Source organism: Eleutherodactylus coqui, chromosome 1 (assembly GCF_035609145.1).
Source record: "Eleutherodactylus coqui strain aEleCoq1 chromosome 1, aEleCoq1.hap1, whole genome shotgun sequence".
NCBI lineage: Eukaryota > Metazoa > Chordata > Amphibia > Anura > Eleutherodactylidae > Eleutherodactylus > Eleutherodactylus coqui.
The window spans coordinates 46,132,389-46,148,979 of record NC_089837.1 but is presented as its reverse complement, the minus strand read 5'-3'; the positions used below and the strand labels follow the sequence as shown (position 1 = coordinate 46,148,979).

The 16,591-nt window shown below is 38.7% G+C and overlaps 1 protein-coding gene across 1 annotated transcript in view; it reads right to left on the bottom strand.

Annotated features, from left to right (window-relative positions):
- The window catches only part of PKHD1 (PKHD1 ciliary IPT domain containing fibrocystin/polyductin), a 483,679-nt gene that overhangs the window by 423,456 nt on the left and 43,632 nt on the right, over positions 1–16,591 (bottom strand). Inside the window, exons 24-31 of the mRNA XM_066594190.1 lie at positions 16,249–16,371; positions 15,474–15,579; positions 10,315–10,593; positions 9,847–9,971; positions 9,520–9,655; positions 6,801–6,996; positions 3,646–3,713; positions 247–1,854 (exon numbers count right to left, since the gene is read on the bottom strand). Of these exons, the coding sequence (XP_066450287.1) occupies positions 247–1,854; positions 3,646–3,713; positions 6,801–6,996; positions 9,520–9,655; positions 9,847–9,971; positions 10,315–10,593; positions 15,474–15,579; positions 16,249–16,371 (2,641 nt within the window). The remainder of the gene's footprint in view (positions 1–246; positions 1,855–3,645; positions 3,714–6,800; positions 6,997–9,519; positions 9,656–9,846; positions 9,972–10,314; positions 10,594–15,473; positions 15,580–16,248; positions 16,372–16,591) is intronic.

Here is a 16,591-nt window from a genome sequence, read left to right as displayed (position 1 = left end):
CTATTCTTTTGGTTGGTCCTTGGTCAATCAGCCGCTAGGGTCATGTGGCCATGTATATGAATGACACGTCATCATTGTAGTTTGACAACCATCAGAAGATAGCACAGACGGGTTGTCACAGAAGATAGCACAGATGGGTGTCTTAGGATTGGGTAAGAATTGATAAGTTGATGATATTTTTGTTTTTTTAGCCATTTGAACATCAATGTCGGATCTCAGAAAACCCCTTTAAAAACATTTACTCACCAATGTTATTCCTCACTGAGTTGAGTTGAAGTGGAATTGCCAATGTAATATTTGATGTTGCCCAACCTCTTTGGCTATCCAGGCATTTGATCTCATAATTCCCAGCTGGTAGTTGAGGGATCGAGCACTGTACCCACGAACAGTTTCCAGAAACATTGGTGCACTTGTAATTGCCAACCATGAAGTCAACATGGTCAGTGGAGGACATCCCTGATACTTCAAAGCTCAAAGTCAAACCATTTTGTAGGGTGGAATGGACCTTGGGTGTATGTAGTTCTCCAAGATAGAAATTTCCAGCAGTATAGCTCTCATTGTCCACTTGTATGGTCATGTTCATAGTTCCATTTTCTGGTGGGACAATACATCTGATTACAGTATTATTAGCCGAGGTTATCTTACACTGATGAACATTTGCTAATAAAACTAGAGTAGAGTTCCGACCTTGAAGTCCTGACCCTTCTATTGTCAAAGAGCCTCCACCATTGACACCAAAATATTGAGGATAAAACTCTGTTATTTGAGGTTTTATGAAAAAATGATAGGGCTTTAGTGACAGACATGAATGTCCATCTCCTGCAAATGGGAAACTAACTGTATGAGTCCCAGGAGAAATAGTATCTTCTAGTTGACATATGACCAATGTTTCATTCCAAGATACCATGTAACAGCCTTGACTGCCATCCACCACCATATGGAGGTTCTTGCTTAACCTCTCACCAAAAATATGAAGAACCAAGGTTGTTCTTTGTAGTGTTGGAAGAACACTATTAATTCTAGGAGTCTGTTCTGGAACCAACGTCAAGGTACAATTTGCTTGACATAATCCAGTGATGTCATTGACAATCACTGATACATGAATGTATGCGGGGATCGATAGGTTGAGTAGGCTGTTGACTTTGAGAACACAGTTGATGGTGTCATTACTAACACTCAGAAGAATGCACTCGTAATTCCCTGAGATGTTTACAAGAACTGAAGTATTTCTGATTTGATAGAAATGTCCTGAAAGACTAAGAATGATCCCACCACATGATGGACCTTCTCTAGGAGATAAGGAGAACACTTGAGGTTCAAGCTCAAACAACGTCTTCTCTGATGTGATGTTAGCAAATCCACGATTGGCCTGATACACCTTCATAGAGTATTTTCCAACGCTGAAGTGGTCAAGAGGTATGGCAAAGCCCAAGTTCTGTAAATCCTGGTAGGTAATTTCATATTCCACTTTAGACTGAACACTCTCAAAAAGAATAACTGAGTCTGTGACATTGGCTCCTGTTAGACACAGCCAGAGGCTTCCATTTTCTGTAAACCAGGACAGACTGGAGATAGTTGGTGTGAAGTCTCTGTGATAAGTGAAGGTAAGGTCCCCCTCTCCAGTGATAGGGGAATCACAAATTACTTTCTTGCCAGTCCTGTTTGCAATGGAAATGTTAAGAGGAACCGTGATGTTCTCCTCATTCAGCTCAACAAACGGGTAAGGTGGTGTCTGACAGGTAATAATCGCATCCGTGGCCTTCAATACAGCACAAGGTTCTTGTCCAACATGTACTGAAATAAGGGATGTGTTGCTACCAAATCCTTTTCCGTAGATGTTAATAATAGTCCCACCTAAAACGGTAAAGAGGAGAATTACACAGAACTGTATTCACCATGTTAATTAAAAAGGTTGTACAGAATTAGAGAAACTTCCAAAAACTTGTCCACTTGTACCTGTGGTATTGCAGTACAGATCATTTGACTTTAATGTAGCTGATCTGCACTACCACACATAAGCCATGATGCTGCTTCTGAAAGAAAGCAACCATATTTACCCAACGCCTTTAAATAGAAAATGTCCTGATGAACACCATTTTATAGTTTAGAAATTGATAAAGCACATGAAAAGTTTGGCATTGTACTGCAGAGCAGCACTCAATATTCTGCGGGTGGAGTCACTGTGTACCTACATTACTTATCCTGTACTGATCCTGAGTTACATCCTGTATTATACTGCAGAGCTGCACTCACTATTCTGCTGGTGGTGTCACTGTGTACATACATTACTTATCCTGTACTGATCCTGAGTTATATCCTGCATTATACTCCAGAGCTGTACTCACTATTCTGCTGGTGGAGTCACTGTGTACCTACATTACTTATCCTGTACTGATCCTGAGTTACATCCTGTATTATACTGCAGAGCTGCACTCACTATTCTGCTGGTGGTGTCACTGTGTACATACATTACTTATCCTGTACTGATCCTGAGTTATATCCTGTATTATACTCCAGAGCTGCACTCACTATTCTGCTAGTGGAGTCACTGTGTACATACATTACTTATCCTGTACTGATCCTGAGTACTGGTCAGGTGGCACCTGACCGTCACATGATCGCCGGGCCGAGAGACAGAAGGAGAATGCGCAAGACGCCGGACAGGTAAGCAGGCCCCCCCACGGTGCAGGCTCCCGGCTCGGCGTTCATGTGACCGCCGGGGGTCCGGTAACACCGGCGGTCACATGATCGCCGGCCGGAATCTATGCATTGCATAGCGCTAATTGAGCGCTATGTAATGTGTAAAGGAGAAGGCAGAAAGGGTTAAACACCCTTTCTGCCTTCTCCTCGGGCGTCCTTGATGAGGACCAGTGCAGGAGTGTATCTGCACCTGATGTGTCTGACGATCGGGTGCAGATCCACTCCTGCACTGCAGTGTCGGGCCTGCCCCGACATCGGAGCTGTGGAGGGAAATTATGATGTCGGGGCAGGCCCGACATTGGACTGGAAAGGGTTAATCATCTTTTGAGTGGAAGGGGGCACCATTCCCATATTCTACTACATAAAGCAGGATCGCCCGAGCTCTTAGAAGATACTAGTTCTCCTTGTAGACATCTAGTACCAGAAGTACTTCAAAAGGAATTACCAGTGTGTTCAGGGGTGAGACTATGCATCAAAAAGTACCTTCTTAATGATCTTTCAAGTGGTTGGAAGAAAGAGCCCATTACCGCTTCTACTACATGGAGCAGAAAAAACAGGATCACCAGAGCTTTGAGGAGGTACTGGTTATCCTTGTGGAGATCCAGTACCAGGAGTAGTTCATAGGGAATGGCCAGAGTACTCAAGGGTGGAGCTGAGGCATCAAACTAAGTGTGTGCCTTTATGATCTCTTGACTGGTTGGCAGAGGGGCATCATTTCACCTTCTGCTGCAAAGAGCAAAATAGCCTGGTTCACCCAATATTTTTGAAGATACTGGTTCTCCTTGTGGAGATCCAGCTGGTGTGGGGAGTCTTGCAGCAATGCCCCCTGGGAAAGAGCATGCAAATTAGCTTCCCACTCATTTGAACACACAGAGCTACAATGTTTTTAGCCATATATTTTGCACAAATTGTTAATATTACTGAAATACAAAAAGATCTCATTACCCAGGAAGGATCCACAGCGTGGCTCCAAATTGTACGTTTCCAGGACATATCGGATAATTGGCTGAAACCTGAAAGACACGGAGAGAGCTGATGGAAACTTCTCAGTGCAGTAAACTTTACCGGCTCCCTATGAATGATAATTGTCATCTGTATACGTGATGTCACTTTTCTGCAGGTCACATTGCACCTTGTAGAAACAGCGCCCTTGCCGACAGCAACAATGCTACCAGCATTCCATGGGATACTCTTTTCATCACAGACTCAAACGGCTTTTCAAAGCTGATTAATTCCGCTAATTATTCATGTAACGTTAGAGAGGATAATTGAAGTCATCAAAGTCTTCTACCCACACTAAGTCCATATGAACTTGGAGTATCATAATACGGTCAACACATACAATGGCACTATTTCAATTGGAATTTACCTTGCTTTACAAAAAAACATAACAAGCTCTTGAAAAACCTTTTCCCGACAATAAAAAATTGCTCTTGTGATACTGTACAGAAGAGACGCAGTGGAGGTCATGTGATCTTTGAGGTCTCTTAGAAGAACATGCTATTTATCCTTCCACAGTTCTCCAGTAGGGTCACCATGAATATTATACAAGGGCAAAATTATCATATAGATCTATTCATTTCCCACTATGGTTGTATCTAGAATCAATCACATCAGTCCTCCAGCCCGGTAGGGGTCTACAATCAAATTTGTCTTTCTCAGAAGCACGTATACTATAGTCAATTTCATAGAAGGCTGATTGACTTATCAAAACCGATACGAGTAGATGCCAATCTTCGGAGGACCCATAGCACAGCTTCCACTTACAAGGCTGATGGTAGATAAAGCTGCAGATAACCTTACAATAGCGCATTTGAATGCTATTTCGAACAAGCAAACTCTATATACCGTAGGTGTAGTCCTAATTTCGGACTGCACGACAACAGCGCTAACCACTGAGCCACCATATGTCCATAGAGGAGATGTTGTCCTAGTTAGATTTTATGCCATGATTTCAGGGCTTCAAGTCAAAACTGCTATACACCGAGTACCATGCTCAGAGCCCACATGCCCATGGAGATACCCTGGTTAGATTTGAACCCAGAACTCCAATGTTTCAAGTGAACAATGCTAACCACTAACTCAGCACAACATTTCCTTGGAGATATTCTGGTTTGATTTGAACATGGGAATCATTCTAAAGCTTCAAGTCAATGCTTCAAACCACCGCTATGCTTAGACGCTCACATATTCATGGAAGTATACTGGTTAGACTTAAAACACATGATCCAAAAGCATTGAGTCCTCCTAACTAACCACCAAGTCATGTGCTAAGACTCCACAAGTCCATGGAGGTCCTGGTTAGCCCTTCTAACCACTGAGCCCCCACGCTCAGACACTAAATGTCTATACAGATATTTTAGTTAGATTTGAGCCAAGAAATTCAAAACTTCAAGCCAACCCCTCCAATCACTAAGCCCTCATGCTCCGAACACTTTGTGTCTATGGAGATGACCTAATTAGATTTGAATCCAGTATGACAATCCTTCACATTAACACTGCTGAACACTAAGCCATTGTGGTGAGACACCGTAAGTCCATGGAGATGGCCTGGTTAGATTATAACCCAGGACCCTTATGCTTCAAGTCAATCCTGCTAACCACTATGCCACTATGCTTAGACAACACCAGTCCATGGAGATGTCCTGGTTATATTTTAAGCCAAGACCCAATGGTTGAAGTCAACTCTGCTAACTACTTAACTCCCATGCTCAGACACCACAAGTCCATATAGCTGTCCTGGTTACACTTTGACCCAGGAACCTAATGGTTGGAGTCAACCCTTCTAGCCACTGAGCTACTGTGCTTAACACCACATGTCTAAGGTGATGACCTGCTTAGATTTGAATCCAGTACCTCAATGCTTTCAGTCAACTTTGCTAGTTACTAAGCCAATGTGTGTAAGATACCAAAAAATGTCCCGGTTAGATTTCAACACAGGACTTCAGTGCTTTGAGTCGTGGCCCTTTTACATTGCTCGAGAATCTCACGATCCTTGTTTGCCCAATGAGTTGGTGATGTGTAGTTTTCATTCACTGATCATTCAATGTTTCATATTCCTATATGAAACACTGAATGATCAGTGTTTAAACTGCCCAAGAAGTGCACATAGGAGCCGGTGATGATTTTTAAGCCGACTGAAATTGACCGACGAATGAAAACCACATGGTTCTTATTCGTCATTCAGTTGTTGGCTCGTATTTAAACTGAACAATTTTCATTCAGTTTCACTCATTTGAAGGAATTTGTGAACAATAATCATTCGGTTTAGATGGAACATTATTCCTTCTAACCACTGAGCCACCTTGCTTAGGCACCACATATCCATGGAGATGACTGGTTAGATTTCAGTCTAATACCCCAATGGTTCTAGTCAACAATGCTAACTGCTAAGCCACCATGCTTAAATACTGCACGTCCATGGAGACGACCGGGTCAGATTTTAACCCAGGACTCCGATCCTTCAAGTTAACAATGCTAACCAGTAAACTTCCATGCTGAGACACTACTTGGTGACAAAAGTGTAATTTTACACTAAACTACAAACATCTATTAACTTTAGATCCCTCAATAATAAATCAATGGCCTTTATGTTTTTGCTATGACTGTTAGACCAAATGAGAAAGACCAGGAGTAGTTCAGTCAGTGGTGACTCTTCTCCTTGCCCATGGTATATCATAGATTGCTCTACATTTGAGGATGTGTTATGGTCAAGTACAAAACAAAGGAGTAGTGTGGATCTATATATCCAATAACATCAAACATCTCATACTTATGTATAAGGGAGAACATGGAATACTGAACTTCTAAGCCAAGAAATGTTGTTAAGGGACACAAGCTGCTCTTTTGGGAGGTCTCAATGGCATAGGGAGGGTTCATCTATTAGCCAGGGAGAAGAGTCGCTGCCTACCATGGCTCTATTATATAGATGCCATGTAATATATTCCCTCTGCATGGGAAATGTGCGGCTGTTTGTAGCTTCTCTAAGCAATGTCAACAGACTGGCCGGTATTTCATTGGTTGGCGTTCCAATAATCAACTAACTGCCTGGTTGGCTTGTTTTATAGAAGGATCAAGTCAAGAGATTATATTCCATTTACCCATTAGCTAAAAGTGAGACTCCATTCAATATAACAGACACATTATAACGTCCGGGAGGGAGCGGAGGCAGGGTCACTTCCATCCCTTGTGATGTGGCATTTACAATCCTGGCCACTGCTGTGTCTACTGTCACCTCCATCTTCATGTGGACCATTTTATCGAAATTTGACAGATTAATGAAGACGACCTGATTATCTGAATGAAGAATGAAAGAACATTGTTAGGAAGGTGATCTAAACACACAAGCTAATAAATATAAATTAAAGGAGTTCTGTCTTTATATACAGTATTTATGACATATCCATACAGTATGCTATAAAGGTGTTATAGGTTGTTACGATAAGCAGGAGGTGTTCTGCCACATAGTTATCTCCAGCTATCTCAGTTCTTGTTGGGGCAGTTACTATAACCCACTGGAGGGAATCAATGGACTACATTGTACCATTCTAAGTCACCATCATTCAAAGAGGAGTGACCGATTGGTTATCCACCTTTTAAGTACTGATAGCTTCTACAGTGTGGTGCAGTTGATAGTTGTGACGATGTGTGTTCTATCTAGTACTCCTTGTTCTAGTTTTAAGTAGCTAGTCAAAGTCAGGTCTAGTATAGTCTTTCCGGTCAGTGTGATCTTTTTCTTTGGTTTTCTTGTCCAGTCCATGTTTCTTACTTTGTATTTGTCTTAATATTTTGTCTGCCTTGGTTCATATTTTAGCATTGCTTGTTTGGGTTCGTAATTGGGCCGATTAAAATTGGGAACCCACCAGAACAGTTTACAGACTTCTACTTTGCAGATGATATAGCTCTCCTAGCACCATCACTGCTCAAACTCCAATAAACAGTATCGGCTCTAAACAAGAATCAGCGATGGTTGGTTTATGGATTAATGCGAGAAGACAAAGATTATGTGAGTTGGATCCGCCACATCCACAAATGCCTCAATCACAGTCAACCAACAACAGCAGTTGAAAAAGGTCGGCTGGTTTGTCTACTTAGGCAATAATTAGCAATGATGTGGATGCTGAACATGATATTCATAGTCATATCAGGAAGGCAGGGGCGACTTTCCAACGTCTACGTCCTATATGGGTACGGCTTTGCTCCTATTACAAATGAAAATTTGTCTTTTTAACACTGTCGTCATTCCAATATTGTATCTGAAACATGGAAAGCAACAACACGTATCAACCAGCAACTTGAGGTTTTCCAACAGCGATGCCTTCACTGCATGTTTAAAGTCACTTACCATGATTGGCTTACCAATGAAGAAATCTACAGCCTCTCTGGTATGCTGCCACTCTATTCCAGAGTCATCCAAAGCTGACTCTGTTTTGCTCGACATAGTTTATGCTTCCCTGAGACAAGACTGGCAAGAATCTCTATCTCATGGAACCCAAAAAATGGGAAAGCAAAATATAACCTGGCTATGTATATTTACAGAGGACTTGCATACTGTTGACCTTTCATGGGATGATGCCAAATCTGTTGCCTTTGATTGCCAATTAAGGCATTCTTTCATCACCTGATGCGCCAAAAGGCATGTGAAGACCTTAGTAAGTGTTTGGCTTCTTGTCTGTTCCTAGTGCCCTTTTGTTTTCGAGGATAGTGTTTCAAAAAGAGATGCCAGTAAGAACAACGAAGGGCTACTTGAGGACAGTGGTGCCTGCTGTGAGGGACAGTGTCAGGGAATGATGTAGGGAGAGCTAGCATTAGGGACAGCATTTCTATGGTTGTCACTTTGGTTCCATAACATTTGCTCCAATCCCCACCACTAATTTTATCATATACATCACAGTCATCCACATCATCCTGTTACCATCACCCTCTGTCCCTGTCATCTAATGGTGAATCCCCAGTGTAATTTGTGTTTTACAGTGTTAATACGTGCTTCACATCTATATTTCTTGTGATGTCTAGCTGTTACACTATTGATCTTTACTATAGGTCGTAAGAGTATCTGAGTACTGGGAGACACGGTTAGTATCCAAGAAAGTGACGTTTAGTTTTGCGCCATTTAAATATGTTGTACATGGCCCGGCCTTGGCTAAGTGCGACTCATGCAGTCATACAAAGTACCAGCCGTCAGGTTGTACAAGGCGGATGTAGGCTGGGGGTGATCATCTCCAGCCAGACGATCTTCTTCCTACGTATTGTAGCAATTTGTGGAGATACACGAATCATCCTCCTCCTGGCTCTGTCTCCTTGCGCCTGATGTTCTGAGGTGCCACTGTCAGCCCATCAGCACCACCACCACACAGTTGCTTAGTTCTGTATTAATGTTTTAAGCTTGGTTCTGGTATTGTATCTATATACAAAGGTTGGTTCGTGTTTTCTTATGTTCTGAGCTTGGTTCTGAGGCTACATTTATGGTATGAGTTTGGTTCTGGCGCTGTATTTATGTACTGAGCTTGTTCTGGGTGCTGTATTTATGTAATGTGCTTGTTTCATGTGTGGGTATGCTGCTACATTGCTTCTCTCTGCATGTATTCTACTTGTACAGACTATTTAACCTAAGGCCAGCACTGTATATTAGCTGATTTTTAGCTAAATATTCAGTACCATCTTCTTTCTTCTCTGTTGGAATCAACGCAAATAAACTCATGAGTATTTCATGAGTATTAATTCAGTCATGAATATTAATAGGATCATGAATATTAACCAGAGCATTAATATGTATCACATATCATTTAGTAATAATTCATTTACTAAGATTTCTCTCACCTGCTGAGCTGCTCGTATTTGGGGTAATGGATAGAATAACTGGATTTCTGGAAGAATCAAACTGGATCCACTTTTGGAAAGAGATCCATCGCTGTTCGATTTTAATTCTGACATCCATCTCCGACACATCGCCACTCTGGAGAGACAGGAATACGGAACGGAAGGTTTGCACCTGCTGGATGATAGCCTCAGGTACAACAATTCTTGCTGTAGGGCTCTGGAATTATTAATTCACCTCCCTCCTCATTATAGAAAAAGTGATATATAAAATAAATACTACTTTAGGTTTTATTACATTCCGTATAGCATCATTCTTCATGCACGTACCTGCGGTGGAGCTATGCATGTGACTGTAGTGGAGGTACTAGTATGAACTGGACACAGCTTAGACCCAAAAGCCACTGCTATTGCACCATCAAAACGGACACCTTCCAATGTCACTATCTGACCACCTAAATATTAAGATAACGACAGTTATTAAGAAAGGTAAACATACAATAAGTTGCATCTAGTCACTCATCCCAAAAGAAAGTTATAAATGCAGTACCACTCCTGACCACATGGTGTGCTGTCAATAGCAAGCAATAGAGAGCACAACACACTTATCTTGTGGTGTAATGCTGTAGAGCGCCACCCAATGTGTTGCAAATATTTAGTGAAGTCATGTACATGTGATGAAGTATAAAATAATAGTACTACACTGTCAAGAGTTCTTAAGACATAAGTTCACAAAACATGTATATTATTGCCCCTGCATCGACATCTATCTACCAGTATTAGGAATACCTAACTCACCCGTTTGTGGAATGACAGATGGGAGGAGAGCAGAAAGTTTAGGAGTGACATGAAGAAAAATATTACTCCCATTTTCATTAGTGGCAAAACCTTGAGATTTCACATGGACATATACTTGATGCTCCCCTAGTGGAAGAAATGTGTTGATGCAGCACACTATGCTGGAGGTATTTGCCTCAGTAATACTACAGTCAGTCTCATTTATCTTTACGTCCAATTCCAATGCACTTCCACGAAATCCAGATCCCAGAATATTGACAATAAAGTTACATCCAACACCTGTACAAAAAAAATAACTGCACATGAGTCCTTTATCACTGCAATACTATAGTATTCTACATCTGGGGCAGTATTATAGTAGTTATATTCTTGTACATAGGGGGCAGTATTATAGTAGTTATATTCTTGTACACAGGAGCAGTATTATAGTAGTTATATTCTTGTACACAGGAGCAGTATTATAGTAGTTATATTCTTGTACACAGGAGCAGTATTATAGTAGTTATATTCTTGTACATAGGGGGCAGTATTATAGTAGTTATATTCTTATAGACATGAGGCAGTATTATAGTAGTTATATTCTTGTACATAGGGGGTAGTATTATAGTAGTTATATTCTTGTACATAGGGGGCACTATTATAGTAGTTATATTCTTGTACATAGGAGACAGTATTATAGTAGTTATATTCTTTACATAGGGGGCAGTATTATAGTAGTTATATTCTTGTACACAGGAGCAGTATTATAGTAGTTATATTCTTGTACATAGAGAGCAGTATTATAGTAGTTATATTCTTATAGACATGAGGCAGTATTATAGTAGTTATATTCTTGTACATAGGGGGTAGTATTATAGTAGTTATATTCTTGTACATAGGGGGCACTATTATAGTAGTTATATTCTTGTACATAGGAGACAGTATTATAGTAGTTATATTCTTTACATAGGGGGCAGTATTATAGTAGTTATATTCTTGTACATAGGAGGCAGTATTATAGTAGTTATATTCTTGTACATATGAGGCAGTATTATAGTAGTTATATTCTTGCACATAGGGGGCAGTATTATAGTAGTTATATTCTTGTACATAGGAGGCAGTATTATAGTAGTTATATTCTTATACATAGGAGCAGTATTATAGTAGGTATATTCTTGTACATATGAGTAGTATTATAGTAGATATATTCTTGTACATAGGGGCAGTATTATAGTAGTTATATTCTTGTACATAGGGGGTAGTATTATAGTAGTTATATTCTTGTACATAGGGGCAGTATTATAGTAGTTATATTCTTGTACATAGGGGGCAGTATTATAGTAGTTATATTCTTGTACATAGGAGCAGTATTATAGTAGTTATATTCTTGTACATAGGGAGCAGTATTATAGTAGTTATATTCTTGTACATAGGGGGCAGTATTATAGTAGTTCTATTCTTGTACATAGGAGGCAGTATTATAGTAGTTATATTCTTGTACATAGGGGGCAGTATTATAGTAGTTATATTCCTGTACATAGGGGAAGTATTATAGCAGTTATATTCTTGTACATAGGGCAGTATTATAGTAGTTATATTCTTGTACACAGGAGCTGTATTATAGTAGTTATATTCTTGTACACAGGAGCAGTATTATAGTAGTTATATTCTTGTACATAGAGAGCAGTATTATAGTAGTTATATTCTTATAGACATGAGGCAGTATTATAGTAGTTATATTCTTGTACATAGGGGGTAGTATTATAGTAGTTATATTCTTGTACATAGGGGGCACTATTATAGTAGTTATATTCTTGTACATAGGAGACAGTATTATAGTAGTTATATTCTTTACATAGGGGGCAGTATTATAGTAGTTATATTCTTGTACATAGGAGGCAGTATTATAGTAGTTATATTCTTGTACATATGAGGCAGTATTATAGTAGTTATATTCTTGCACATAGGGGGCAGTATTATAGTAGTTATATTCTTGTACATAGGAGGCAGTATTATAGTAGTTATATTCTTATACATAGGAGCAGTATTATAGTAGGTATATTCTTGTACATATGAGTAGTATTATAGTAGTTATATTCTTGTACATAGGGGCAGTATTATAGTAGTTATATTCTTGTACATAGGGGGTAGTATTATAGTAGTTATATTCTTGTACATAGGGGCAGTATTATAGTAGTTATATTCTTGTACATAGGGGGCAGTATTATAGTAGTTATATTCTTGTACATAGGAGCAGTATTATAGTAGTTATATTCTTGTACATAGGGAGCAGTATTATAGTAGTTATATTCTTGTACATAGGGGGCAGTATTATAGTAGTTCTATTCTTGTACATAGGAGGCAGTATTATAGTAGTTATATTCTTGTACATAGGGGGCAGTATTATAGTAGTTATATTCCTGTACATAGGGGAAGTATTATAGCAGTTATATTCTTGTACATAGGGCAGTATTATAGTAGTTATATTCTTGTACACAGGAGCAGTATTATAGTAGTTATATTCTTGTACACAGGAGCAGTATTATAGTAGTTATATTCTTGTACATAGAGAGCAGTATTATAGTAGTTATATTCTTATAGACATGAGGCAGTATTATAGTAGTTATATTCTTGTACATAGGGGGTAGTATTATAGTAGTTATATTCTTGTACATAGGGGGCACTATTATAGTAGTTATATTCTTGTACATAGGAGACAGTATTATAGTAGTTATATTCTTTACATAGGGGGCAGTATTATAGTAGTTATATTCTTGTACATAGGAGGCAGTATTATAGTAGTTATATTCTTGCACATAGGGGGCAGTATTATAGTAGTTATATTCTTGTACATAGGAGGCAGTATTATAGTAGTTATATTCTTATACATAGGAGCAGTATTATAGTAGGTATATTCTTGTACATATAAGTAGTATTATAGTAGTTATATTCTTGTACATAGGGGCAGTATTATAGTAGTTATATTCTTGTACATAGGGGGTAGTATTATAGTAGTTATATTCTTGTACATAGGGGCAGTATTATAGTAGTTATATTCTTGTACATAGGGGGCAGTATTATAGTAGTTATATTCTTGTACATAGGAGCAGTATTATAGTAGTTATATTCTTGTACATAGGGAGCAGTATTATAGTAGTTCTATTCTTGTACATAGGAGGCAGTATTATAGTAGTTATATTCTTGTACATAGGGGGCAGTATTATAGTAGTTATATTCCTGTACATAGGGGAAGTATTATAGCAGTTATATTCTTGTACATAGGGGACAGTATTATAGTAGTTATATTCTTGTACATAGGGCGCAGTATTATAGTAGTTTTATTCTTGTACATAGGAGGCAGTATTATAGTAGTTATATTCTTGTACATAGGGGGCAGTATTATAGTAGTTATATTCTTGTACATAGGGGGTAGTATTATAGTAGTTATATTCTTGTACATAGGAGGCAGTATTATAGTAGTTATATTCCTGTACATAGGGGAAGTATTATAGCAGTTATATTCTTGTACATAGGGGACAGTATTATAGTAGTTATATTCTTGTACATAGGGGGCAGTATTATAGCAGTTATATTCTTGTACATAGGGGACAGTATTATAGTAGTTATATTCTTGTACATAGGGAGCAGTATTATAGTAGTTATATTCTTGTACATAGGGGGCAGTATTATAGTAGTTATATTCTTGTACATAGGGGCAGTATTATAGTAGTTATATTCTTGTACATAGGAGCAGTATTATAGTAGTTATATTCTTGTACATAGGGGGCAGTATTATAGTAGTTATATTCTTGTACATAGGGGGCAGTATTATAGTAGTTATATTCTTGTACATAGGGGGCAGTATTATAGTAGTTATATTCTTGTACATAGGGGGCAGTATTATAGTAGTTATATTCTTGTACATAGGGGGAGTATTATAGTAGTTATATTCTTGTACATAGGGGGCAGTATTATAGTAGTTATATTCTTGTACATAGGAGGCAGTATTATAGTAGTTATATTCTTGTACATAGGAGCAGTATTATAGTACCGTAGTTATATTCTTGTAAATAGGGGCAGTAGTATAGTAGTTATATTCTTGTACATAGAAGCAGTATTATAGTAGTTATATTCTTGTACATAGGAGGCAGTATTATAGTAGTTATATTCTTGTACATGGGGGGGTAGTATTATAGTAGTTAGATTCCTGTACATAGGGGGCAGTATTATAGTAGTTATATTCTTGTACATGGAAGCAGTATTATAGTAGTTTTATTCTTGTACATAGGGGGCAGTATAATAGTAGTTATATTCTTGTACATGGAAGCAGTATTATAGTAGTTATCTTCTTGCACATAGGGGGCAGTATTATAGTAGTTATATTCTTGTACATAGGGGGCAGTATTATAGTAGTTATATTCTTGTACATAGGGGAAGTATTATAGTAGTTATATTCTTGTACATAGGGGACAGTATTATAGTAGTTATATTCTTGTACATAGGGGGCAGTATTATAGTAGTTATATTCTTGTACATAGGGGGCAGTATTATAGTAGTTATATTCTTGTACATAGGGGAAGTATTATAGTAGTTATATTCTTGTACATAGGGGACAGTATTATAGTAGTTATATTCTTGTACATAGGAGCAGTATTATAGTAGTTATATTCTTGTACATAGGGGGCAGTATTATAGTAGTTATATTCTTGTACATAGGAGGCTGTATTATAGTAGCTATTTTCTTGTACATTGAGGCCAGTATTATAGTAGTTATATTCTTGTACATAGGGGGCAGTATTATGGTAGTTATATTCTTGTACATAGGGGGCAGTATTATAGTAGTTATATTCTTGTACATAAGGGAAGTATTATAGTAGTTATATTCTTGTACATAGGGGCAGTATTATAGTAGCTATTTTCTTGTACATAGAGGATAGTATTATAGTAGTTATATTCTTGTACATAGGGACAGTATTATAGTAGGTATAGTCTTGTACAGAGAGGTCAGTGTTATAGTAGTTATGTTCTTGTACATAGGCGGAGTAGTATAGCAGTTAAATACTGTTACATTAGCAGCGGTATTATAGTAGTTCTCTACCTGTACATGGGGGATAGTAATATCCTGTAGTAGTTGTAATTTTGTAAATAGAGGGAAACAGAGAAGCTTGTCTTATGGTTACCTGCAGTATATTGGATGTCCCTCACTATAGGGGTTATGTTCAGAAGGTGCTGAAAAGAACAGGAACCTGAGCATTGAGCTGGGATATCATTCACATGAACAATGACCTGTAGATAGAAAATATTTCAGACTATCATCAGAAAATATCTTAAACAGAATAAGCCACGAAGAGTCTGCAGCGTAAAGGAAAAGTTCTGATTCACATTTTGATAGAAAATCCATAGTGAATCGGTGCCAAAATCTACACACTTTACTTGCTGATTTTGTTTTGGATTTTGTCAAGAATCTGTATGAAATCTGCAGTGAAAATCTACAGGAATATCGGCCACGCTGCAGCTCAAATTACAAATGCAGTATCATCTATTTTCCTGCTCATTTGCACACCGAAAACGTCCCCATAGAAGTCAATGAGGTTGTGCAAATGTGCACAAAATACGCAAGGAAATGCATGAAACACTGCGTAATTCCGCAGGAAAAACACATCTGGAACTCATTAGACTAATTAGCCATTTCAAATGGTGCGTCTTTGTTCACAGGGCGCAAACACATACGCTCATGTGAAGGGGACCTAAGGGCATCCACTATGAGCAAACATATCCTAAGAGAAGGAGACCCTGGCTCTTTATAGACAAGAGGAAATAGATGAGCGCACTTGTAATCCCCTCTACAACCACAGCCAGCACATGGCAATTGGCCAATGACAATCTACGCTCTGCTACATCTAATAGAATAAAATCTTTCAATAAAACACAGTGTGATTGGATGGCATTGTTGACCTGAGGCAGAAGGTTTGAAGAAGCAAGCATGTCCCCAAATACTGGCCATATAATCACACCACCATCATAGACGACCCGTGTTATAATAGAAGGTTCGAGGCCTGTAAGATGCTCTGCGCTGACCTGTGTAAAAAGGAGGGTAAAATAGACAATAAATTAGTTTAGATTTCTCGTTAACTCCTAATGCATCTCAGTCAGTACTGATATCAGTGTGGACAAGGAGAGTGGCTCCTTTACCCTGGACACGTCTGCCCTGGCATCATAATCACCAGACCTGATGGTTACTTACAGTCCACTATGAAATGGAGACCCCCAGGATGGTCATTATTAGTGCCCGGAGCAT